Genomic DNA, 27,287 nt, shown 5'->3' on the forward strand with positions numbered 1-27,287 from the left:
ATATCCACCGGTGAATGGTGGTTGTGGGAAGCCAGATCCACGGGTTGCATCTTCAGCTTCTTTCTCCGCAATTTTTTTTTGTTTTCTTTGCCAGTAATTCTTTTTGGTTGGCATCATCTTACTTGTGTCCATCTCCATAATACACTCTTCCCTCTCTTGATTTTTGAATTCCCTCTCTTGAATATCCAATTGCAAGCGTATATAATCTCGTTGTTGTTGGTCACGGAGATGTCGAGCATATTCCTCATCACGTTTCTCCTTGGCAGACAACATTGATGTTTGGTTGGTTACTATAGTCTCCACAGCGGCTGTCAGAGGACTGGAATCATTAGATGCTTTCTTTCCTTTCCGAAGAGCTTCTTTGACAGCCTTCTTTCCTTGAGGCCTCACCGAAGGATTGGGAGTTTGCATCGACGTTTACCTCATCTGCATCTATGTCCAACTGGACATGAGAATCAGGAACGGATTGTTGTGTGTGCATCCGTTCAGTTCCTCCCCTGGAGGTTCCTCTAGCCGAAGAGGAATGGTTTGGAATGTCATCAAATTGTTGAAACCCCTTAACAATCTCGTAACATTCTAAACTAATGAAATCACCTTTTTTTGGCTTTCCTTTCAATTTGGTCATTGCAGCTCTCCACAAATCTTGTGTTTGACGTAGCTATTTAATTTAAACAAAAAAGTATAAATCTATTAGTACAAATATTAACGAGGTACAATGTATCAATTATTTAAATATAAGGTGAGTATAATGTATAATTTAAATAAAATGAAGTCTAAAGTATGATTATGAAGTACTAATTTGAATTAATTTTCAACTAAATTTTAATATATCAACTAATAATTTAAAGTATAATTATCAACAAAATATTTCAACTAATAATTTAAAGTAAGATGTATCAACTAATTAAATTTTAATATACACTAAAAGAATCATAAAAATTAATATTCGTGTTACACTACAAATTCATACCTCATCAATCATATTCGCACCACTCTTGTACCAACTTTTCGCTTGCCTTAACGCACAATGTCAAGCATAAAGTTCGACTTTCAAGGTTTTCCACCTCCCTTGAAAAGCTTGCAATGATCGGACATATCCATCCCAATGTTCGGCATAGTGTTGGCGTACCTCTATCCATAGATCATCTTTTCTTCGTTCCGTACCCTTTGCCGGATCTTGGCTAACAGCCCTCCAAGACTTGCACAATTGAATGTCTTCAATAGTCTGCCAACGTGTCCCGTTAATACTTGGATCTCCTACGGTAACGACAATCGTATTGCCTCGTACACTCATATTGGAATCAAAAAATTGTAGAGTATGAAAGCTATGAGGAGAAGGAACAAAAAATTTTGAGGAAGAAAGATGATTTTTTTGGTGTAAGAAGTAAAATAGGAGGTGAGGTATTTATAGGAAATTGTGATTATATTTTTTTTGTTACCGTTGAAATCTAACGGTTATTATTATTATTTTTTTTTTAAAACCTCTTGTACCAGATTTATAGCCGTCAGATCCCTTTAATTATCAAAATCAACGGTCCAGATCTGTAGACCGTTGCATTCAAACTGAAAAGTAGCCCAACGGCTACACGCCACGTCGCACCCCCACGCCACTAGACGACAAAATCGTGGCGCCCAACGCGCCTGCTGTCCTGTCGCCGCTAGAAGACAAGCGGTTGGGCTTCACGTCTTCGGCTACGCACGTCTCCCCTCTTCTCTTCTTCTTGGGTCAGCCTGGCAGCCTGGGTCACGGGCTCAGTCACCATGGTGTCCGAGATGGTGCCCTGGGCCTCCCTCTGTAGTCTTGCCCCAGATCCGGTGGAAGGATGAACAGTCCGAAAATCCTCCCCCCAGCCTCCTTTTGACGTGGTGTCCGGGCAAGAACAAGCCCGGTGAACTTGCTCTAAGAAAATGTTAGTCTTCTTAATTAACATATTTGTAGATGAAAAATGGTTTGCAGTTAAACTAAGGTGTCAGACTTTGGCCTGTGCCGAACAGGCTAGGGTCCTACTTCTAACACTCATGTAGTCATTTCACTACTGCTGCACAAGCTCGCTCAATCCTCTTCACAACGGCATAAAAAGACGTCAAAATACCAGAACATCGATCGAGGACTCATGAGTGATATTCAAGGTTGGGAATTGTATCTCTTAAATTAAGAATTAAGAGAAGTCATCACTCATCAGAGTAAATGAAGATGGGATTCGATCTAATACGTACATCTGTTGATGTCATAATTTGGTTCGACAAATACTTTTGACTTTTCAACCTATTCCACGTGGTACGCGTTGAAATGTCAAAAAGTCCACGTAGAACTCTGACATTTCAATGCACTTAAACCTTTCATCGAGAAAGAAAAGATAACCATAAGATGGAAATAATCATGACTAGTGAGATGCCTCACTTTGGTACTCCAAGTCTTCAACCTTGGATCTCCACATCTTAAGTCTTGGACGGTCACCATGTGATTGACTCACCATCTTGGATGGCAAGGAAAAAGCATATCACGACCTCACTACTAGAATAGCACAGTCCAAAGGAACCAAGAGTCTCAACCCCCAAGACCATGAGTTCGACCCCCTAGCTTAGAAGCCTCGACCTCTAAGGATCATGACCACGAGCTCCAAGGCTAAAGCCTCGACTTCCAAGCTCACGCACATGTAATCGTCATGAAGAGACATGGAGCACCAATCAAAGCATAATCAAACCAACCATGCCACGTGTCAAGTTCCGACATAAGGCATGGCCTAAGAGTAATTCCAGGAAAAGGGAAGCTTGGATAGGCGACACCTGTCTCTGGCCCTTCACCAACCATATCGGACCACATGGTGGTGACACCTGTCACCAACTCTGTCAAAGCCATCCCTTGGAGTGTCAGAAAGCAGAAAGTATGGGCTGACACCCCGATTTTAGGGAAGAACCCATACTTTGTCCTTTCCATCTCAACCAACCTTCTCCTATAAATACCCAGCCTTCAGAAGGCTGAAGGGAGGACTTCAACTCTCTCTTTTCTCCCAAAGCTATGCCAAAGTGCATAGTCCTTTCCATAGAACTCCGCCAACTCAAGGAGTTGGAGGCCCAGCATTAAGTGAAGGAAGTCCGAGACGAGACTATCAGTTTCACCCAACAAGGAGCTTGGTAGCCCAACATCAGGTGAAGGAAGTCCGAGACTTCACCCAACAAGGAGCTTAGAGGCCCAGCATTAGGTGAAGGAAGTCCGAGACGAGACTATCGGTTTCACCCAACAAGGTAGCCTGGAGGCCCAGCATCAGGTGAAAGAAGTCCGAGACGAGACTATCAGTTTCACCCAACAAGGAGCTTGGTGGCCCAGCATCAGGTGAAGGAAGTCCGAGACGAGACTATCAGTTTCACCCAACAAGGAGCTTGGTGGCCCAGCATCAGGTGAAGGAAGTCCGAGACGAGACAATCAGTTTCACCCAACAAGGAGCTTGGAGGCTCAGCATCAGGTGAAGGAAGTCCGAGGCGAGGCTATCAGTTTCACCCAACAAGGAGCTTGGAGGCCCAGCATCAGGTGAAGGAAGCCCGACGTGAGGCTATCAGTTTCACCCATGAAAGGAGCTTGGAAGCCCAACATCAGGTGGAGGAAGCCCGAGGCAAGCCTATCAGTTTCACCCAAGAAAGGAGCTTGGAAGCCCAACATCAGGTGGAGGAATCCCGAGGCCACTCTGTATCACTTTCACCCAACACGGGAGCTTGGAAGCCCAAGACCAGGCACAAGACCACCGAAGCCATACCTTCAGTCACAAGAGGTGGACGACCAAGGCCACACATATAATCAAACTAATCGAAGGAAGAGATATGCCCACTTCAAGAAAGCAACCCCACTACTTTATACTTGGATTTCAACGGAACTTCCGTTGACTCGTTGATGCTGAAATCGGCACCAACAACATCCACAGAAAAGTACCTATTTATACAAGATTAGAGGCCTAACAGAACCACACTAGCTAGGATTTACACAACTGGCGCCGTTGATTTCTTCTCTTGTGAGAATGCCGACTTTTCTGCAGGTAATGGCCATTGATTTAACAGTTTCTGCCGGACCACCGCAGTCTGCACTCAACATTTTATACGAATATGAATCCAAACAATAGATGTCAGATAATTCATATCAGACGATCTGTCACATATTCATAAAGTTTTCTACTATAATAATTATACGTATTCGATCTTGTATAACTGTATATATAGTTGCAACGACCCATTGTTGATTCTCTTCCCAATAAAGCGTTTTTCAAGGCATTTATACGACAGCTTCACTTATAGTAGTAATATCTTTCAGGATACCATCAGGGTTTAATCTTGCAGTACTTAGAGTTTGACAAATCAGAAATGATTAGAGGAGCCTAAAACGAAGAGTCTAACAAACATGAAGAATTTATTTCATTCTACTTTGTAACATTCACACCTCGAATTCGATTTTAGGTGTTTAAAACCTACCAACAGCGAATGGCATTGGTTCAGTACCATTATATATGCTAAGGACGAATAGACAAACCAATTCCCACAAATCCACAATCTTGATTGACGTAAACCAGAGGGCACCTGGACTAAATTTTTTCGCTGCGGTTTTAAGTTTTTGCTAGATGTAAACTGAAGTCAGTTTTCCTTGATGAGTCACAGTCAGTATGTACGTTATATTGTTCTTTATACGTATTTATTTGGTAATTGTTCATGGTTGCTAAATAAGATGTTGCGTCGACGAAACGTTGCGACACCAAAGAAGAAACACGAGTGCATTGTCCAGAAACTTATATAATGAATGTTCTTTGTTTTACTCTATTAACACCAATTACCAACAGAAATTCTATCTAGCGCTAACCTTGTCCAGAAACTAATTAACCGTTGGTTAATGTTTGAGCCCTTTGTTTATCATGCATGCAGGATGACGTTCAATTAATCCAGGTGTATGTGCTCCTCTAGCTAGGTCTTTCCAAAGAGGCAATTAAAGAGCAATTTTTTTTTTGTTTGGTTCAATAAAATATATCGGGGCATTTCGAGAATCGTATAGATGATCAATAGTTACTAATTAGTAATTACAGTAAAACTAACTTTGAAGTGTTAAGTATGAAGTTATTGATCCCAATGGGCAAGTAAATTTCTTGAGGACTATCAGCAGCTTCATGTACATGGAAGTGCGCGCGAAAGTTATAGGAGGGAGAAGACAAAATGGCAGAACCCTCATAATGGGCGTTTGAAGGTGAATGTCGATGGTAGTTATCGGGCTGATTATGGTGATAGTGGAGTGGGAGTTGTGATACGTGATGAAGATAGTCTGTGCCTGGCAACTTTGACACGATATTTCCCACATGCTTCATCTGTTTTACACATGGAGGCTGAAACATGTAGGGCTGGACTATTATTGGCAATCCATAAGGACATGACCACTATTGACTTTGAGAGTGATTGCTCCCTTGTTGTTACTGCTCTACAACGTGATGTGGAAGATAGATATGAAATTGGGCGTATTATCGAAGATTATAAGTTATATTTGACATCTTTACACTCTATTTAGGCTAGACACATTTTCCGTGAAGCAAATAGTATTGCCAACAGGTTAGCGCACCTTGCTAGTTTTAATTATATTTCTGATGTATGGTTAGATGATGATCCAGTTATTATTCTCTATGAGGACTCTCTTGTAGTGACTCTCGAGGTCAAGACTTTATGTCCCTCTCAACTAGTGGCAGAACCAATGAAGGACGAGTGAGGGCCACTGCCCCCAGTAAAATATTGAATTTTGTTAGAGAAAAATTCAGGTACCCTCCCCAAATTGTTCTGCCAAGGCCAATTTGATACCCGAACTCTCAAAAGTATCAGTGTGATACCTAAAGACATATTTTGACATCAATGTGATACTTCCGTCAAAAATTCCTAACGGCTTCGTCTATTTGCTAACGTGGCAAGCACGTGGAGACAAAAAAAAGAAGTTAAATGACCAACTTACCCTTTTTTTTGTTATTATTATTTTTTTTTCTCTTCATTTCTTCTTCTTCTGGGATTTTGTTCTTGCCAAACCGCCGCAACCTCCGAAGCAAGCTCCGCCGCCACATTTCCTTACTTACCTGATAACGTTATCAGCCACCAACCACCCACACCAAAATGAATTCCGATTTCGGCCTCGAATGCGAGCTCGGCCCCGACGACAGTTACCACCCCCAACATTAAGAATCTCACATTACATGCAGATGCAGCAATTTGACAACTTCTAACCCAATTCAAATTGAGAAAACAAGAACAAACAATGTCTAAAAACAAGAACAAACAATTCAACTACTAATCCAAAATTTCAATCTCTCATCTCCACTACCAAAATTGGAATCCCACCTGAAAACTTTCAGAGTCAATATGAGAGGCAGCCGGCGACCCAAGCCGTTGATGAACCTAAGGCCACCACCACCATCAAGGCCGCTCGACCACTTCCGCCACCGCGACTCCGATGCTAGCTTTGCCAGCAGCCGCCCATAACCCTCGTCGCATTCTCTAGCGTCAACGGCGCATTCCAGCGACTCTCATCCTCTCTGATCGCTCTCGTGATTGCCGAATCAGAACTTCCTCCAATCTCTTCTTCTTTTTCGCTGCTACCGCCATTATCACCCTCGACGTCGTCGTTAATCTGAGTGACGACACTGCCCTCTGTGCCTGGTTCCCAATTCGCCGTTGGGGAGCTGTTTGAACCTATATTTGGCAAGGCCCATGTAGCAGATAGGTGGGCCTGACCCGCAAGGCCTAATGAATAACCGCGGCCAATTAGCCGCGACACATTAAATGTTTATTGTCAAATTTATGATCAAATGAATTTATGACCACGGCAGAGAGCCGTTATTAAATCGGGAGAGATCAAATGAATCACAAGGAGTAATGAATGACCGCGGACTCACAAGTCGTAATGAATGACCGCGGCTAATTAGCCAATTAGCCGCGGCACATCAAAGAGGTTGATTGTCAGGAGAAACGTTACCAAAGCTTGGGGCAATTAACTTGAATGAGCATCAGGAGGTGTTATTGCCAATCATCAGTTACAAGACCTGATTGATTTCTCATGAAAGAATCAATCATTGATAACGTCAAAAATATCACAAACATGAATACGGTTCTATTTGTAATCAATACGGTCTTAGTTGTAAAGGCTAACATTGCTTCTTTTCCTTGATTCAGTAGTTTAGCTTCACTATAAAAAGGACCATAGGATTCATTGTTAGAAGTCCTCGACCAAACACTCTACACGATTATTCAAATTTTATCTCAATACATTTCAACATTTCAGCAACACTTATCAATCTTTACGTGTTTATCTTATCGCTTTCTTTTCCAGTATTTATCTCTCCTGCACTTTATATTGTTGCTCTTTACATTCATGCAATTTATCTTTTCGTTGTGACTGGGCCGCGTGTCACCGGGCTGAGGGCTTCTTTGGCTTACACATGTCATTCTGGAGTGGTGACGTGTGCGCGGGCGTGCCAACTCGCGGCCGGTAGGCCAAGTGAGGTTTTGTTTTAGATTGTAGATCTTGCGCCGATCTGACTCCTGATCAGTTGATTGTGGGCCGAGGAAGGATCGATCTCGGCCGTGAGGTTCTCTCTGCCTTGAATGCAAGGACTTTAGCACAGATCGGCCTTATCTAGTCGTAGTGCTGTGTAACTCGGTGATTGAGGTGAAAGTGAAGTGATGATGATTCTTTTTGTGATTTTGTATTTTGTATAAAGTAAATAACGTAAAGTAAACAACAGAAAATAAAAGTGCAGCAAATGAAGATAACCAACAAGAATGTAAACCGTGGGAAATAAAGTGCATACAAAGTAAACAACGAAAAGATAAATTGCATGAATGTAAAGAGCAACAATATAAAGTGGCAGGAGAGATAAATACCGGAAAAGAAAGCGATAAGATAAACACGTAAAGATTGATAAGTGTTGCTGAAATGTTGAAATGTATTGAGATAAAATTTGAATAATCGCGTAGAGCGTTTGGTTGAGGACCTCTAACAATGAATCCTATGGTCCTTTTTATAGTGAAGCAAAACTACTGAATGAAGGAAAAGAAGCAATCTCAGCCTTTACAGCTAAGACTGCATTGATTACAAATAGAACAGTATTCATGTTTGTGATATTTTTGACGTTATCAATGATTGATTCTTTCATGAGCAATCAATCAGGTCTTGTAACTGATGATTGGCAATTACACCTCCTGATGCTCATTCAAGTTAATTGCCCCAAACTTTGGTAACGTTTCTCCTGACAATCAACCTCTTTGATTACAATTAGCCGCGGTCATTCATTACGACTTGTGGGTCCGCGGTCATTCAGTACGCTTTGTGATTCATTTGATCTCTCTCGATTTAATAACAGCTCTCTGCACACGTTATCTTCGGTCATAAATTTGACAATAAACATTTAATGTGCCGCGGGCAATTAGCCGCGGTCATTCATTAGGCCTTGCGGGCCGAGCCCACGTATCTGCCACGTGAGCCTTGCTAAATATTGGTTCAAACAGAGCCCCCCTAGTCCTTTGAGCTTCGGCATAGATGCCGAGTGGTTAAGGGACTAAAAGATTATTTCTAGAAAATTCTCTTGCCAAGGCACACACTCTATTATAAGCGTTGCTGACATTCATCATGTCGCGGCTATTCAAGCATTTAACTGCGATCCTAAGCCAAATTTCTTGCAGGCCCTACCCACCTCTATGTGCCATGTGGGCATTGCTAATTTTAGGTTTAAACAGAGCCCCCCTAGTCCCTTGAGCTTCGGCATAGACGCAGAATGGTTAAGGGACTAAAAAACTATTTCCAAAAAACTCACTTGGCAAGGAACACTCTATAAGCGTTGCTGACATTCCTCATGCCGCAGTCACTCACCGTGATTCTTCGTTATGTCGCGGCTATTCAATCGTTCAACCGCGGTTCTATGCCAAATTCGTTGTGGGCCCTACCCACCTTTCTTCCATGTAAGGCTTGCCAAATTTGGATTCAAATAGAGCCCGCCCTATTCCCTTGAGCTTCGGCATAGATGCCGAGTGGTGAAAAGGCTAAAGGATAATATTACAGGCTTAATTGGCAAGGTACACTCGATACGCTTCTTGCCTAATGTTGCTGACATCTATCAATATTTGGCATGTTTCTAAGCTCATTACTCCATGGCCATTTAACCATGGTTCAATTCAAACACGGTCTTTTGTTATGTCGTGGCCATACATCTGCTGTTATTTGCTAGCCGTGGTTCTTCGCTTGCTACGACCATTTAATTGCGGCCCTTCGCCAGCCGAGGTCGTTCAACCCTAGCCTTCTTCAGCCGCGGCTCTTCACTAGCTGCGGTCATTCAACTGTTCAACGGTTCAACCACAGTCCTTCGCTCCTCATGCTTCTTTTGTATCGCTTGATCCTGTCCCACCATTTCCAATCTTCTGGCCAAGGCAAGTTCTCGTTGCTGCCGGCGTTTCTGGGTTTTGGATAAAGGCTCAATGCAGTGATCTCTAGACACTCTACCGTACCACCTGTTATCATGGGTGATCGGAGGTTTGTATGTCTGTGGCCTTCTTTCATCATATCCTCGGGTGCCTCCATTGCTCTGAGTGGAATTCATGTTGACCCAACTAGTGCGGCTAGTTTGGTTGTACCCAACTAGAGACTTTCCCTTCTCTCGATCAGTCTGGACATGCTTCGTTGGAGAACTTTCCCTCTTGCTGCTGTCATAAGGGGGATTATCATAATAAAGCCTCCTACAGACGGACTTTGGCTCAAGCTTTGCGGCTACTGGTCTCTTTCTTTTAGCATGCTCTTCTCCACGTCTCCTATAATAACTTGGTTTTGTGGTAGAAGATATTTTCTGACCGCATTGCGCTTGTGACTGAGTCCTTTGACTATTTGCTCACAATTAACTTGGCTCTGTGGTATAATAACTTGGTTCTGTGGTGCATTAACTGTTTGCTCACAATTATCATACGGCTCGTTGACCTGCCCATAACCATGTTGGCTATCAAAGCCATTTCGGTGATCAAAGCCATATTGAGGTAGTATTGTGGGATTTTGTTGATCCCAATATGCATGGCAGTTTAAATTAACAAAACTATGGTACGCATCGTGGTTATATCTGCCATCAAAATCATACAATTGATTTTGGCCATATTGGCCACTGTAATCATTTATTGAAAGAGAGCCAGGTAAATTCGGCTCATGATAACTCATTAGTGAAAATATATAATATGTAATGTCTCACTAAATGGTCTAACATTCACCAAACCAAGTGTGGTCCCACTGGGCGTGCCAAAAGATGTTCGCTCAAAAATCATCTCGGCCTCGTGTCACTGGGCCGATGGCTTCTTTGGCTTACACGTGTCCTTCTGAAGTGGTGACGTGTGAGCGGGCGTGCCAACTCGCGGCCGATAGGCCAAGCGAGGTTTTGTTATAGATTGTAGATCTTGCGCCGATCTGACTTCCGATCAGTTGATTGTGGGCCGAGGAAGGATCGATCTCGGCCGCGGGGTTCTCTATGCCTTGACTTTAGCACGGATCGGCCTTACCTAGCCGCAATGCTGTGTAACTCGGTGATTGAGGTGAAAGTGAAGTGATGATGATTCTTTTTGTGATTTTGTATAAAGTAAATGACGTAAAGTAAACAACACGAAATAAATAACATAAACTAAAGCGCAGGTAAAGACAAAGTAAAGTGCAGGAAAGATAAATACCAGTAAAGAAAGCGATAAGATAAACAAGTAAAGATTGATAAGTGTTGCTGAATTGTTGAATTGTATTGAGATAAAATTTGAGTAATCGCGTAAAGCGTTTGGTCGAGGACCTCTAACAATGAATCCTATGGTCCTTTTTATAGTGAAGCTAAACTACTGAATGAAGGAAAAGAAGCAATCTCAGCCTTTACAGCTAAGACCGTATTGATTACAAATAGAAAAGTATTCATGTTTGTGATATTTTTGACGTTATCAATGATTGATTCTTTCATGAGCAATCAATCAGGTCTTGTAACTGATGATTGGAAATAACACCTCCTGATGCTCATTCAAGTTAATTGCCCCAAGCTTTGGTAACGTTTATCCTGACAATCAACCTCTTTGATGTGCCGCGGCTAATTGACTAATTAGCCGCGGTCATTCATTACGACTTGTGGGTCCGCGGTCATTCATTACGCATTGTGATTCATTTGATCTCTCCCTATTTAATAAAGGCTCTCTGCCGCGGTCATAAATTCATTTGATTATAAATTTGACAATAAACATTTAATGTGCCAGGGCTAATTGGCCGCAGTCATTCATTAGGCCTTGCGGGTCAGGCTCACCTATCTGCAACATGGGCCTTGCCAAATATAGGTTCAAATAGAGCCCCCTAGTCCCTTGAACTTCGGCATAAATGCCGAGTGGTTAAGGGACTAAAAGATTATTTCTAGAAAATTCTCTTGGCAAGGCACACGCTCTATTATAAGCGTTGCTAACATTCATCATGCCGCGGTCACTCATCGTGGTTCTTTGTTATGCCGCGGCTATTCAATAGTTCAACCGCGGTCATTCATTAGGCCTTGCGGGCCAGACCCACCTGTGTTCCATGTAGGGCTTGCCAAATTTGGATTCAAACAGGAGCAGATGCGAGTGGGAAACAACGGCGTCGTTTTGGGGATGGTGATCCTCGTCGTCTTCGGAATCGACGGCTGAGACTGGCTGATAGTACTCGGCGGCATCGTCGTCGGCGATGTTGGTGTCCGAATCGGCTAGTCGTGGAAGAGTACCAATAGGTACTATGGATATTGAAGCATGGTGGATGGTGAAGAAATCAAGGATGAAGTTGGTGAGAGAGGGGAGACGGGGGTTGAGAGATGGAGAGAAAGCGAGAGACTGATAGCCTCCAAAGCCATCAAAACCCAGAAACCCAAAAACCAGAACCAATTAAAAAGACACACTTATAGCAGAATTCCACAAAGCCAAGCAAGACCCATGATTGATCAAGTGCACACATCAATTTCGACCCTCCCAATACGAGTTCAATACGAAGAGGTCGAAGATTTGTAGAATTACCAGAGACTATTGAAGATTTGTTCACAATCTGCAGCAGTTTCTTTTCAAGATTCAAGTTTTGTTCATACCAGTTTTTTTAGCAATTCTTTCTCAAGGTTCAATCTTCAAGCTTTTCATCTATGGCGTCTCCAAATTAAGCCTGTACTGTTTTCAGATGCATCATTACCTTCGTGGCCATGGTTTTCTGAAATATGTTAATGGGTATCACCGAGAGAGAGAGAGAGAGAGAGATGGAGCTCTTTGCTTCGTTTTTTTTTTTAATTAGTTAGTAGTAAAAGACTATTCTGCCCTTGATAAAAATATCATATAGGATCCACGTGCTTGCCACGTCAGCAAATTGACGGAGCCGTCAAGAATTTTAGACGGAAGTATCATGTTGATGTCAATATAAGTCTTTGGGTATCACATTGATACTTTTGAGAGTTCGGGTATCAAATTGGCCTTAACAGAATAGTTTGAGGAGGGTACCTAAATTTTTCTCATTTTGTTAATTGAGTTTCTTTTTGCCCCTATAGCTGTGGGAGCATATCACCTGTCTCCAATTCATATGTCCCTATTCTGTCCAACCAGTTATATTTTGCCATCTGTCTTCCCATTAACAGAAGTTAACACTGTTAACTTGCATAATTTTCAGTTTAAAAAAATAGAAAATAAATTGGACTATTGATTTTTATTTCCCTTCGTTCTCATCGCATCCGCTCTAATTATAGCTTCCGCCATAGTTTTCCAAACGGAGTTTGTCCCTTACCTTCTCTCTAATCAAACACATATAAGATTGTCCATACTCCAGTTCCTCACCATGAATCATAGAAACCCACTTTTATTTCATCAGAAATTTTTGTTGATTGTAGATTTTTGTAGGAGAATTCAAGTTTATGGTTATGTAAGAACTAAGAACCCAGAAGTTAAATCAGAAATTCCAAGTTTATGGGTATGATTGCAGATCGTTGAATGTGGAATGGTAAGAGTCGATCTATAGATATCCCCTTCAGAAATTTCATTTGTCATGGAAGAACCCAGAAGGCAGATCAAATTTTCTATCTAATGCAACTTATCTAATTGGAACCCAGAAACTAATTCCCATCCAACTTATCTTCAGTTAGATCAAGACATTGTCGGATGAATGTGAATAAGGACCAAAAAATTTTGAGATTTAATTTATGAAATTGGTTTTGGAGTGGTTTAATGGAGATTCTGATAATAATCCACATTTTTTTTCTTGAGATTTTATTATTTTGTTAAGATTGAGTTTACAAATTGAAGATATAGATGAATTTTATTCAAATCAGAGCTTGAAGAGACTAGAAATTAGATTTTTGAGAAGATTGATGTGGATTTTAAATTGATAGAAGGGAATAAAGACCATGAGAGAGAAAACTCTCTGAGTTCATGAGTGAGGAGAGGCAGAAAAGGAAAATTTTTTTTTGCCCCTGTTTATATATATTCCTGCCTCCGCCAGAGAGAGATAAAGAGAGAATGAATTTCTTTTCGTTTTGGCCAGAGATTGATCATGGAGTTAGTTTTCTTCCATGAAGGGTAAAATGGTCTGGGTGAAAATAATTTGAAGATACAAGTGACCTTATGTGTATAAGAAAACTTTGGTGGTCTTATGACTAATTTAAGTTTCAAACTGACACTTGTGTGTAATTTATTTATTAGAAAAATTCAGAAGAATAATGAAACAAAACAGGTGTATCATACACTGTTTATTACCCGAAGATTGAAACGATAGCTATGAAACATCATAGAATTTTCGATATCCGATTGAAAAGTTTTCTCAGGACATCAAGGTGCCAGGCAGAACCCCAAAACCTCCAAGGGTTAAATTGCAAATATCCAAAAGAAATATGAATCCTTAATGGAGTCCGGGGTGAAGTACAAAGCCGCCGAAGGTAATGTTGTAATCTCGCCATCTCTGAGGAATATTCCCTGGTTAGTTAGCTCTGCTCTGTTAACATATCCTATCACCTAATATCATAACTTATCCCAATCCCTATCAATCGTGGTCAACGTCACCAAACCGCAGCAAAAACCAGTGGGCCGTTTATTTAAGCCCAGAAAAATTGTGATAGGTGGGGTACAGATAAGAGCGGCTTGATAAGCAAAGGACAAGGCGCCACGTGGTCCCACCTAACAATCATATTCATGACCCTAATCCCATCCTGTACCCACTAAACCCTATCCACCTCTTCTTCTTCTTCACCACCTTTTCTCTTCACTCTGCAACCAAATTTCAACAGAAGCCAAAATCACATGGAACATTGTCTCTCCCACCACAAGCTCCTCGCTCTTCCGTCCCCGCTCTCCACCTTGAAGCCGCGATTAGCGCTCAATTTCGCGCCCAAATCCCAGGCGTTGACCAGGCGGTTGACTGTGGTAGCCGGCGCCGGGGCGTCGAGCCACTGCGAGTTCAGCAGCCTCAACTCGCCGCTCGACCCGAGGACCCGATCCGGCAAGGACCTCAGCTCGGTTTTGCAGAACCACCCGCAGCTGTTTCACTTGGCCGTCGCTCAGGAGCTCAAGCAGTTGGCCGATCAGCGACAGGACGCGCGATGTCGTATGTATCTCAGCGCTTCGTCTCATGAGGCCTGCCTTCATAGGTTGGTTTTTGCCCTAATCCACACTTGGTTTTTGGTTTAACATACAAAATTGAGCTTAAGGAATTTAACTATGAGAAAGTAAGTAACTAAAATCCAATCCATGATAAAAGTGAGTTGTTTAAATTTTTACTATTTTACTTTCAGATTTTTTTTTTTTTTTTTTTTTTGTGAGCTGGCTGGAGATGGATTGTTATTTGATAATAGAACAATCCATGATAAGTGCTGTGTTGTGTGATATGAGCTGTTCTACAAAGTTCTTTTTCTTTTTCTTTTTGGTTATTTTCAGAGTTTTGTTTGGGGATGGTTTTGCAAAATGGTAGATTCTATGGTTCAGTGTGCTGGTGGAGTGTAGGCAGATGAGGTTCCATGGTCGGTTGGACAGCTAGGGGTGCTTTGTGTGGTTCGAAATACTCGTGTTAGATGTGTAGTGGTCTAAGTTTTGTGAGTCTTTGCTCATTTAATAACCCCATTTTCTTCTTAAGATCGACTAATTGTATTTAGAATGTTCAGATGTATAGCAGAACTGGTAAGTTGGTGCTATTTTTACTGCTAGGGAGCCTTAGATTTGTGTCTGTGGCTTGGCTGAGCCGAAATCTTTTGTCTTTTGGAATTTGAATCATTAGTTTTTAGTCCGATGAGAAGTATCAGGTTCATAAGAATGGCATATCATTGCCCTGAAGTTGGCTTCAGTTATACATTCTATAGCTGATCGGACAGAAAACATTGCCACAACTTGATGTGATATACAATTGATATGCGAAAGCTCATATGTTGTTGCTTCATTAACTAAGGCATTTTAGTTTTGTGATTTTTTGTTACTTTTTTGAATTTGTCGATGTATGAAGCACAATAATGATCTTGCGCAGGGCACTCTTGAATGCACTAACTATGCCTAACTTACACTTTTTACCTGTGCACATAGGCGGTGACTGCAGTAATGTTGCTGGGTGTTCTTGCCTAGTGACCCTTTTTACTGCCTTAAACAGATTAAAATAGGTAAATTGGTGAACCACTCGGCGTAAGTTCTTGGTGGGTTGAAGCTTTCATATTTGGAACTTTTGATTAGATTTTGTAGAATCACATCTATTTCTGTGACCCGAGATATTCCTGAATTCCAGGAGGATTGCTCAACTGAAGGAGCAGCAGTGCCAGATTGCTGTTGAAGATGTCATGTACCTGTTGATCTTTTACAAGTTTTCTGAGGTCAAAGTTCCTTTGGTTCCTAAACTTTCTAGATGCATCTACAATGATAGACTGGAGATATTGCCTGCAAAAGATTGGGAGCTAGAGTCCATTTACAGCTTGGAGGTTTTGGAGATGATAAGGGAACATGTCACCACTGTCATTGGCTTGAGAGCAAATTCTAGTGTCACAGACAATTGGGCAATGACAAAGATAACCCGCCAGACGCTTGGCCGAGTATATGTGGCCTCCATCTTATATGGCTACTTTTTGAAATCTGTCTCATTGAGGCATCGCCTGGAACGAAGTCTATTTCTTGAAACCCAAGACCTTCATCTGAGTTGTAGAACCTCCCTTCAGGAAATGTCTCCTCATGGAATAAAAAGTCTTCTCTTTGGCCACGTCGGCAAATTTCAATCGGAGTGTGTAGGGTCAAGTAGGCAGGAAAAGACACATGGAAAGTTGAAATGTTATGTGATGGGGTTTGATCCCGAGACACTACAGAGATGTGCAAAATTGAGATCTGAGGAGGCTGTGAATTTAATTAAAAATCACTGTTGTGCACTTTTTGGGGATGATGCGGAAATGGGTTCTCTTGAGTCGGATGAAGTTATCTCTACTTCATTTTCAAGCCTGAAGAGGCTAGTTTTGGAGGCTGTTGCTTTCGGTTCTTTCCTTTGGGACACAGAAGAATGCATTGATAGTGTTTATAAGCTTAAGGACAACTAACTAGAGGATATGATAGGTTTTACAAAGTGAATCCTCTCTGTAAATTACAAGGATTGGTACTCTGCTTTTTGTCTCCAGCTCTGCCACGCATTACGTAATTTCCCATTGTATAGTGCCTTCTTGTTTATAAATAAGACATAATTTTGAGTTGTGGCCAATGTTCTTAGGGTTTCTTGTTTGCTTGTTAACTGGTTAATATGCATTGTTCTGATCTGCTACATGTGTGGCTGAATTTTGTTACTGGGATGATGGTTGTTGATTAACCTAGTCAGTTTTAAGATACGGGAAAGGTCATCTTAGTATTTGGTAAAAATATATAGAAGGTTAGTGGTGAGATCTGGATTTGGATTCATTTTCCATCTCTCAAATTAGGATACAAAATAGCTTCTCTCTCTTTGCTCTTTTTTAAGTCGGTCGTTGCAAGGGGAGGGTTGGATTATAATCTTGCTGAAAAGTGTTGGATTTAAAATGTGTACATGGTCAATGGCTTTCATCTTCTTTCAGTAGCTTCATTAAATGAAATCATCTATCTAATCTTCAAGTTGATCCGTTCTTATAAGCTGATAGTAAACCAAATGAAAGCATTTTGCAAGCAGGACACTTCAAACTGTTCTGCCAACAAAAGTATTAATAATCAAACCAATAGAAAAACGGTTTAGTACAAGTTTTGTGCCAACTTGTAGTCAATTCTGAACCATTATCAACGCACATACTATTGGCTGTCTCTGAAGTCTGAACCCTTCAAACAACTATTATGATGATCTTGCTCAGCAATAACTGACAAACATGGAAATTTTGCTAGGACAAAAACTCAAAAGCATCTTGCAAGTTAATCATCATGTTTAGTGAATATGTCTTTCTAATTTATCTGAAGTATTATTTCAAACATATAATTTTCATATCTTATCAAGTATATCATGAAACATCCTGTTAAATTTTCTTTTATAATGACCGTGCCATGCAGCCACGGAAGCAAAGTTAATACATGAGCTTTCGGTGCAGTAAAATGTATTGTGCAAGCTGTGGAGAACGGTACAGAACAATGCTTCTGAGCTACCTTAAAAGTAGGTCATCTAAATTTTATGTTTCTTGCAGCATCCTGAGGTTCAATCCACAATAACAAAAGAAAAAGAAAAAAAAAGGAAAGAAAGAAGTTTTGCAGAAACCGGAAGCAGCTTAATTAGTCTAATTGGAAATTCAGAAGGGCATCCTGCAGCCTCCTTTCCCACACAAAGCCCTGATTTACGAGGTAGTTCGGTTTTTCCTGGGGTTTGCATTTATGGTTTGTAGTTTTTCTTTTGTAAACTACAAACCATAAATGCAAACCCCAGGAAAAACCGAACTACCTCGTAAATCAAAGTATTTGGTGTTCGTCCACACAAAGCCCTGATTTACGAGAGTTTCTTTTATCTTTATGGAAAATTTTCAGATTTGCAAAAGATGTTATGGACGAACACCAAATACTTTTCTTATTATTATGTAAAACATTCCCAGTTGTTTGTATGTGTAAGTTTCTAAGTTTGAGTGAATAATTTGACAGTTCGTAGCATGTAGACTAGCAACTAACATCAACTTTTGTGTGTAATGAAGTATCTTTAACCAAAAAAAAAAAATTATCATCAGCTTAGACCCAAATCAGTAAACCGTTTGTATAAATTTTCACTCAATAAACTTTATTATTTGATGTATGGTAACCTTCGGAATTGTGTGAATCAAGGGTCTTGTGTTTATGCAATGAATGTCTCTGAATTTCCGGTTGGTGGATTGGTTGTATGAACTTTGGTTAAGAACAGATAATGATGTGGATGGAAAGTATGTAGAGGTTGGACAAGGAGGAAAAAAAGGCATGTGTTTTTTAAGTTAAAAGCAGGTGACAAAGTTGTGACATTGACCATTTATTAAGTGCTCGTGTATTCATTTTGCTAAGTTCTCTGTGTTTGGTTAGAATATTGACATACGAAATACATGTGTTTGTTTCTGAGATCATCAATATGCCTCATTTACGTCAATTGCAATATTACATATAGATATTATGGAGGGAACGTATGCTGATTTTTCTGTAGCTGAAGTTTCAGCAGCTGAAGGAAAGCTCAACATAGTGATCTGCATAAAACATCATTTGAACAAGGGTGAAGATGCTTGGGTCAGAGTACAGATAGCCATGCTACTGGGAACATCATTTCTGGAACCTTAAGTAGGTGTGTGTGTGTATATATGGATTGAAAGCTTGGTGTACTTATTCATGGGTTGTCTGAATGCCGTGCTATCTGTGCTACAGAATAAGGAGTTTGACTACTGTATGGATTTTTGTTTTTATAATCATGATTTCATAATATTGTGAATGAGAAGGTTTGAATTTAATTTGCAATTTCTTGTGTTCAATATAATGACAATGATTTAGATACTTCTCCTGTGCTTATACTGCATTTTAGAAAACTCTTATAAATACTCACTGTCTCTGAAGTTTAAACCGTAAGAAATATGCTTATGTTGAAAGTTGATGATCTTGCTCTACAGTTAACTTGGAAACATGTCAACACTTTTTTCTCTGAAGCCATAGTGCAAGATTTGAAAGTTCAACATAATGTGTAATCTTCAACTCTTCAGGTTTTATTTTCATTACATAGTGCCATTTGTCCTTTTAATAATATTATTAAAACTTATCAGGTTTGACACTCAATTTGTATATATTGTTAAATTACTATGTAAACATCATTTACATTTACTTAATGCGTAAGTCATACTTTTAATATTTAATTTGGTGATATATATGTGTGTGTGTGTGTTAACTGTGCTATGCACAGATTTGCAACTAATTGTCTTTGACAAGTTCTAAAGGTTCCCAGAGTATGGCAGAAGTGGCTGCAAAGCTTATGCATGCTGTTCAGTATGAAAACTATGGTGGAGGGCTTTCTGGTTTGAAGGTTCTTTGTTTATCTTCTAGCTCCTGTTAAACTATCATTCTTATTTGGAGAACTGTCTGATGCTTTCTTCCTGTTTTTTTGTTTTTGACAATTACGTTTGCTGCAGCATGTAGAGATTCCAATCCCCAGTCCTAAGAGAGATGAGGTTTTAGTGAAATTAGAAGCAGCTAGCCTAAATCCAGCTGATTGGAAAATTCAGAAAGGCACGCTGCGTCCTCTTGTTCCACGCAAATTCCCTTTTATACCTGGTAATTACATTCTGCAGTGGTTGGTTTATGGCTATTTTTTTCTTTTTCTTTTGGTGGCAAACAATATTCTTCTATCGTCATCCCACAATTGTTTGTGATCCAGAAGCAAAAGTCCTTAGTTGAGTAAACAATTTATTCACCAATAAACTGTGGTCTGTTAGTGAATAAATTGTCAAGTCTATGAAAATGCATGGTAGCAGATAGTTCTGCTTATACCCCAATAAATAGTTCATTCATATAATTTCTCATTTAACCTTGGTTCGTTGATTCATATACGGAAATAAATGGAACAGGATTTGATGTGGCTGGAGAGATTGTAGAGGTTGGAGAAAGAGTTAAAAAGTTCAAAGCCGGTGATAAAGTTGTGGCAGTGCTCCACCTTTTGGTTAGTGCTCAGTCGGTTCAGTTTTTGAATTATTTCCTCCCTAATTGAAGAATTACTTGCGTATCATAGAGGTTTCAAACTACAAAATTCATGTGCTTTTTTTGCGCATCAATAGGATGGAGGTGGACTGGCTGAGTTTGCTACAGCTAGTGAGAAATTGACAGTTGCTAGGCCCCAAGAAGTTTCAGCAGCTGAAGGTGCAGGCTTACCTACTTGTGGTCTCACAGCTCACCAGGCTCTAACACAAGCTGGAGAGATCGAGCTTGATGGAACTGGCCAGCTGAAGAGCATACTCATTACTGGTGCTTCTGGTGGTGTTGGCCATTATGCAGTCCAACTAGCAAAGCTGGCGAACGCTCATGTGACAGTGACTTGTGGAGCTCGTAACATCGAATTTGTCAAGAGATTGGGGGCTGATGAAGTTCTCGACTACAGTACCCCAGATGGGGCAGCTTTAAGGAGTCCATCTGGTCGAAAGTATGATGTGGTAATTCACTGTGCACCTGTTACCATTCCATGGTCAATTTTTGAGCCAAATCTGACTCTAAATGGTAAAGTAATAGACATTACTCCCAGTGCAAGTGCCTTTATTGCTTTTGTTCGAAACACAGTTACCTTCTCCAAGAAGAAGCTGGTGCCTTTGATCATAAATGCCAAGGCTGAAAACCTTGATTATCTTTTTAAGTTAGTGAAGGAAGGAAAGCTGAAGACAGTGATCGACTCAAAGCATTCTCTAAGCAAGGCTGAAGATGCCTGGGCTAAAAGTATGGATGGTCATGCTACTGGGAAGATCATTTTAGAGGCTTAAGACAAAATATATCGTAGGATTGAAATCTTTGTGTACTTATTCAAGTGTTGTCTTATGGCCAAGCTCCTTCATCTGTGCAAAAGAATTTGGTGTGTAGCTGTCTGTTGTTTTCTATATTGTAAATTAGAGGGGTTTTGGGTTCAGTATTTCAATTTCTTGCGTAAATTGTATGACAATAATTCAGATGCTTCTCCTGTACCATCTTTCCCTTGGGTCCCAGAATTGTTTTCTTTCTCATCATTCTGTTTTTAAAACAACAAAAAGGCTTCCAGCCCCCCAAAAATCATGAGATTAGTTCTGTTGGGTTTAACATATTGCTGTAGCAACCTTACAGTATCAGGGTCAGGCAGTTCAACCGAATTAGAACTGTTTCAGTTCATGTTCATCTTTACTTGGCCAAGGATCCAAGCATCCCTTTAGAAGTTTAGATACACACACAAGCACATATGTCCAATAAAGATAGATATATAGGATTATAATACTCGTGAATTTACCGGTGCCTCTGGTGGCGTTGACCACTATGCAGTGCGACTAGCAAAGCTCGGAAACACTCATGTAACAGCTACTTATGGTGCTCGCAACCTTGAACTTGTCAACAGCTTAGGGGTGATGAATTTTTAGACTATAAGACTCCAGATGAGGCAGCTCTGAAGAGTCCATCTGGTGTAAAATATAATGTTGTGATCCTCTTGCACCAACAAGGATTCCTTGGTTAAATTCTGAGCAGATTTGAGTGAAATTGGGACAGTAATAGACCTAACTCCCGGTGTGAGTGACTTTATTTCTTCTGTTGTAAAGATACTGACTTTCTCATCCAAGAAGAAGCTGGTGCCATTTCTCACAAGTCCCGAGGGTGAGAACGTGGATTTTCTGGTTAAGATATGAAGGAAAGCTCAAGACTTTCGATTCATTGACTCAAAGCATCTTTTGAGCCAGACTGAAGATGCTTGGGATAAGCGAATCGATGGCCATTGTACTGGGAAGATGATCGTGGAGCAGTAACTCGACAAAAAGACTTGGTCTTCTTAATTGAAGATGCTCTCCTTCATATTTTGGTGTTAGTCGGTAACTTAATATACATGTCTATCCAGTTTGTATACTTATGTAATTCAATAGAGGGTTCATATTCTGCCGATAAAGAGAAAGACTTGAGACTTAAAACCATCTATAGTTGACTTGACTTAAATAAGTATTAATTAATATGGGAAAATGCTCATTTACCCAATTTTAGCTTAAAATGTGCCCACTTGCCCGACTAAGAGTTTTTAAACCCCATTTACCCAAAACACTCTAAGGGATTATTTCCCCTTTACCCAATTAATTCTTTTTATTAATTTTTGGGACTTTTTTGCCCTCTCCTTCAATCTCTCTACTCTCAGTTTCTCTCTCTCTCTCTCTCCCCCTCACCGATTTCTCTCTCCTCCCCCCTCACCGATTTCTCTATCTCTCTCTCTCTCTCTCTCTCCAGAAGACGTCGGATCTCTCTCTCCCTCCCTCCATCCCTCCGGCAGGTCGCCCACGACGCCTGCTCTAGCCATCGCCGCGCCGAAACTCGTCGTCGTGCTCTCCGCTGCCAGGCTCGACGCCAAGCCGACGGTCCTCGTCGCTGAGAAGCTCGGCGAGGCCGGGGTTGACCTTCTGAAGGAATCGACGACGGACTGAAAATGGCTATCTGCTATTGTGCAGTCATAACCATAAAAGTTGTAACATTAGTGCCCCCCAGTAGACTTTGTATTGGGGGCCAATGATGACTGCTTTATTTATTGACGGACTGAAAACTGCTATTCCAAAGTAAATGTAGTGTTAAATTGCAGTAGTTGATAAATGAAAAAAATTGTGTTGTTTGTGTCAGTCTAGTGGGGGGCAGTAGACAGAATATTGACCCTCATAATGTGGGTTTTTAGACATTATCTGTTGTTTTGAGTGTGAATAACTTGTATAATCTGCGAAACATAGGAAGCGGTGTAATGTTTGATGGTCTATTGGGGGGCAGTAGACACATTAGTGCCACCCAATAATGTCTTTCTTAGGAGACAGTAATCATCTCTTGTTGATTTGTTTGTGATAAAGTGCAATACACTGTGAATCCTTGAAACTGGTGCAAGTTTTAATGGTTTAGTGGGGGGCAGTAGACACATTACTGCCCCCAAATAATGTCTTCATACGAAGTCAGAACCCTTCACTTAACTGGTGCAAGTTTTAATGGTTTAGTGGGGGGCAGTAGACACATTACTGGCCCCAAATAATGTCTTCATACGAAGTCAGAACCCTTCACAAAACTGGGGCAAGTTTTAATGGTTTAGTGGGGGGCAGTAATAATGGTTTAGTGGGGGGCAGTAGACACATTACTGCCCCCAAATAATGTCTTCGTGTTAAGTTTAGGGTTTAGGGGCAGCGTTAGGGGCAGTAGACACATTGCCGATGAACTGCGACGAGGACGTTGGAGTGGCTGGATCGCCGATCAATCGAACGGCGACGAGAACGTTGGATCGCCGACTGGAGCTTCATCGTCGTGTTCAGATTTGGACTGCATCTCTGGCGCGGCGATCAGAGAGAGAGAGACAGACCGGAGGTGGAGATCATGGGGAGGAGAGAGAGAGAGAGAGAGAGAGAGAGAGAGAGAGAGAGAGAGAGAGAGAGAGAGAGAGAGAGAGAGTGGAGGTGGAGATCGGGGGGAGAGAGAGAGTTTGGGAAGGAGAGAGAGACTGATAAGAGATGGATGGGTTTTAATTTAATTAACAGGGGCTAAAATGTCAATAGATGTAAGATTGGGTAAATGGGGTTAAAAAACTCTTGGTGGAGTAAGTGGGCATTTTTTGGGCTAAAAATGGGTAACTGGTCACAGCCCCTATTAATATTAGTCTGTATCAGCCATTAGAAAAGCTCTTTTGTTTGTGAGTCTGAATTTCCCAGAAGATCATGACACAACAACTGCTCTTTAGGAAACTAGCATTTGAACAAATTAAAAAAGAGGGTTCCAATGGTTTTTTTTAAGTAGCCTAATGCTTGAAGCTAACTATTACCATTACGTACAGGCTATAACCTGGTGACCTCTACTCTTTGAAACACGCGTATATAATAAACAAAGGTTTATTCCTACTCTACCTCTCAAAGATTCAATCCAATTAGCCAAAATGGCTTTGTTCCTTCTCAAACTCATCTTCTTCGCAGTGAGTCTCGTATCGAATTTGGTTTCACGGTTGATCTTCTCTACCATTGCTCACCTTCTAGTGTTATTGATTCATGGATTCAAACTTCCAGGCCAAGCCATCCATGGTGGATTAGGACAAGTCTCAGAGGCCATCAAGTCATCTTTGGAGTACTTTCTTGGGCTTATCATGGAAGCAATCAGTGCTCTAATATCTACTTTCTTTGATTATCTTATAGAAAGTGTTACAGGGTCTGCTGCAGTTACCACATCTACAATTTGGGATGTCTTGGAAAAAACAAAGACTTCACTTGATGCGCTCAAAAGTTTCCAGGAGGCTTTCGAGGGACTACCGGAGATGATTTTTAACATTGTGATGGATTTGTGGAACAATTACAAGGATGCTTTAGGATATGTTGTAGAAAATGCTTGATTATGTGTAAATACCTCATTGAATCACTGATGTAAAGAGAAAAATCTTGGGTTGTTGCATCATAAAGTATACCAGTAATTAAGTTATGTTGAAAATTTGAAATATAAGAGCAAATGTGTATCCTTTGAGATTTCAAAGCTCGATCGTTTTTTTGAATAATTATCTGTCCAACCAACCATTGAACAATATATAGAAATATTTTTATATTATTCAAAAGCAAAAGGGGGCGAATATAGTTATATATATGTTGTATAGGTATGTCATATATTCACTGTTAAAGTTCATCTGCATTTTTCTTGGCCGAGGCTCCAAGCATTCCTTTAAACATATAGAACAACGTAATTCAGGATATTGATAATTTCTTTATTGTATGCGGCTATGCGCGTTCTTGTTTTGTATGTGGTTCAAAATTTCATAGGATTATAGTACTCATGATTGTAAGCTAGCTATGAGATCATCATTAATTAAACAAAAATTAAACTACTATTTGTTATGATTTGACTTCTCTTGCGCACAAGGTTTTCCAACAATTGAATGAATTGTTAAACTCCGCACGTCACAGTAAAGTATATGCAGTTCACATGATGGTACATTGCTGTAAGATATATAGTTTACATGGGTCAGGATGCATGGTGCATTGACACTACAAAAGTTTCTTTCTCTAAATTCCTACTCTCTATCGCCGAGCTTGATATCTATGGCAGCAAAGCTTATGCATGCGGTTCAGTATGACAGTTATGGTGGAGGACCTTCTGGTTTAAAGGTATTTATTTATACATAGGTTTTGAAGATGTAAATAGATGTACATCTGGGACTTCCTTAGTAAGTTGTTATATGTGTTCTGTTTGTTACAGCATGTTCAAGTTCCAATCCCATCTCCAAAGAAAAATGAGGTTTTGCTCAAGTTGGAAGCAGCAAGTCTAAATCCAGGTGATTGTAAGATTCAGAAAGGCATGGCGCGGCCTCTTTTCCCTCGCAAGTTGCCTCACATTCCTGGTAATTCTGTTTTTTCTCGATCTGTATTAACTTTTTTATTCTTGCTTTGTCAGATGTGCTGCTCACACCACTAGCACTATGTAGTGTTTCATTTGACTAATTTTTCATTGATGCAGCTAGTGTTTCATAATTCATATTGTGAATTTTACTCAGATTGATGTTTGACAATTGGCTTACTCGATCAATATGGATTAGTTAATTGGATTCCAACACCAATTTATGCGCAAATAATTTAAAATGAATAAATATGTGATTATGTTCCAACTTTGGTTGATGACATTGTGGGGATAACAGTAACTGATGTGGCTGGAGAGGTTGTAGAGGTGGGACTGGGAGTCACAAAGTTCAAAGTGGGTGACAAAGTTGTGGCAATGCTCAGCTATGGTGTAAGCGCTCATAATTCTGATCCCTATAGTTCAGTTCTCACTTTCTTGCATAAGAAGTTACCTAAGTTTCAACCCTCAAAATTCATGTGATATATATGTTTATAGAATGGAGGTGGACTTGGTGAGTTTGCGGCAGCTAATGAGAAATTGGTAGTTTCTAGGCCTCCAGAAGTGTCAGCAGCAGACGGCGCAGGCTTACCGGTTGCTGCTCTTACAGCTCACCAGGCTCTCACCAAAGATGCAGGGATCAAGCTTGATGGAACAAGCCAGTAGAAGAACATACTCATTACCGGTGCCTCTGGTAACGTCGGTCTCTATGCAATCCAACTAGCAAAGCTCGGAAACTCTCATGTCACCGCCACTTGTGGAGCTCGTAACATTGAACTAGTCAAGAGCTTAGGGGCAGATGAGGTTCTTGACTACAAGACCCTTGAAGGGGCAGCTGTCAAGAGCCCATCTGGTCGGAAATATGATTTTGTGATCAATTCTTCATCAAAAGCAATTCCTTGGTCAGTTTTTGAGCCGAATTTGAGCTCAAATGGGAAAGTTGTAGACCTTACTGCCGGCCTCAGCTCCTTGTTTACTTTTGTTCTTAAGAAACTCACCTTCTCCAAGAAGAAGTTGGTGCCATTGATCATAAATGCGAAGGGTGAGAACCTGGATTGTCTTGTTAAGTTGGTGAAGGAAGGGAAGCTCAAGACCGTGATTGACTCAAATTTTCCTCTAAGCAAAGCTGAAGATGCTTGGGCTAATAGACTTGATGGCTACAATACAGGGAAGATCATTGTGGAACATTAGGTCTCGTTTGGTTCACGGAAAGGAAAGTAATTCCTTTGTCTTTTCCATGAAAATTTCCCAAGAACTTTCCATTCCGATGTTTGGTAACATAAGGAAAGTTATTAAAATGTGTGTAATTAATGCAATAAAATAGTGTGTTATGAGTAATAAATGTAAAGAAATAAGGAGGAAAGTGATTCCTTTGGGGTTTGGAAGTAGGACTCATCATTTAGCCCTTCGGCCCTAAGCCCGCCCTAGGCCCGGGCCGAAGCCCTACCCGGCCCTTGCATTAGGGCGTGCCGGCCCTACCCTTTCTTAAATAGGGTAGGGTAAGGGTCATGCAAATGAAGCCCAGCCCGGCCCTTTAAGCCCGCCCAATTAAGCCCTAATAATTTTCTATTTTTTCTATTTTTTCTATTTTTTAAATATGTTTCTCTTTAGTCTATAACCAAGGTTCGAAAAATCGCTAGGCGCTAGTCGGGCGGTGGGCTGGGGAGGAGCGCCCAGGCGGCTAGGCGGCGCCTAGGCGGTTTTGTATTTTTTAATTTTTATTTAATTTTTATAGCTTTTATTTATGTAATTAAAAATATATAAATTTATAAAGACTCAAAGAGTAATAAAATTGCACCTAAAAATCT

The 27,287-nt window shown here is 40.6% G+C and overlaps 2 protein-coding genes and 2 pseudogenes across 2 annotated transcripts; all 4 read left to right on the plus strand.

Moving 5' to 3' along the window:
* The first annotated feature begins 14,203 nt into the window (after positions 1-14,203).
* On the plus strand, positions 14,204-16,702 carry LOC133736562 (UV-B-induced protein At3g17800, chloroplastic). The gene is made up of 2 exons (XM_062164103.1): positions 14,204-14,633; positions 15,752-16,702. The coding sequence occupies exons 1-2, from the start codon at positions 14,287-14,289 to the stop codon at positions 16,542-16,544; spliced, it is 1,140 nt and encodes a 379-aa protein (XP_062020087.1). The 5' UTR covers positions 14,204-14,286; the 3' UTR covers positions 16,545-16,702.
* A 1,233-nt stretch (positions 16,703-17,935) lies between these two features.
* Positions 17,936-21,149, plus strand: LOC133736563 (chloroplast envelope quinone oxidoreductase homolog). The gene is made up of 5 exons (XM_062164104.1): positions 17,936-18,742; positions 19,383-19,468; positions 19,575-19,716; positions 20,010-20,101; positions 20,217-21,149. Exons 2-5 carry the CDS (start codon positions 19,394-19,396, stop codon positions 20,907-20,909), a joined length of 1,002 nt encoding a protein of 333 aa, XP_062020088.1. The 5' UTR covers positions 17,936-18,742; positions 19,383-19,393; the 3' UTR covers positions 20,910-21,149.
* Positions 21,150-21,194: 45 nt separating this feature from the next.
* Positions 21,195-21,938, plus strand: LOC133737698 (chloroplast envelope quinone oxidoreductase homolog; annotated as a pseudogene).
* Positions 21,939-25,144: 3,206 nt separating this feature from the next.
* Positions 25,145-26,887, plus strand: LOC133741068 (chloroplast envelope quinone oxidoreductase homolog; annotated as a pseudogene).
* The last annotated feature ends 400 nt before the right edge of the window (positions 26,888-27,287 follow it).

Source organism: Rosa rugosa, chromosome 3 (genome assembly GCF_958449725.1).
Source record: "Rosa rugosa chromosome 3, drRosRugo1.1, whole genome shotgun sequence".
Taxonomy (NCBI): Eukaryota; Viridiplantae; Streptophyta; class Magnoliopsida; order Rosales; family Rosaceae; genus Rosa; species Rosa rugosa.

Excerpts from the sequence above, each read along its gene's own strand:
- LOC133736563 (XM_062164104.1), top strand. The coding sequence starts at position 19,394 with ATGGCAGAAGTGGCTGCAAAGCTTATGCATGCTGTTCAGTATGAAAAC. Across the intron at positions 19,469-19,574 it reads GAGGGCTTTCTGGTTTGAAG|CATGTAGAGATTCCAATCCC; the intron begins GTTCTTTGTTTA and ends CGTTTGCTGCAG. Across the intron at positions 20,102-20,216 it reads TGGCAGTGCTCCACCTTTTG|GATGGAGGTGGACTGGCTGA; the intron begins GTTAGTGCTCAG and ends GCGCATCAATAG.
- LOC133736562 (XM_062164103.1), top strand. The coding sequence starts at position 14,287 with ATGGAACATTGTCTCTCCCACCACAAGCTCCTCGCTCTTCCGTCCCCG. Across the intron at positions 14,634-15,751 it reads CATGAGGCCTGCCTTCATAG|GAGGATTGCTCAACTGAAGG; the intron begins GTTGGTTTTTGC and ends CCTGAATTCCAG.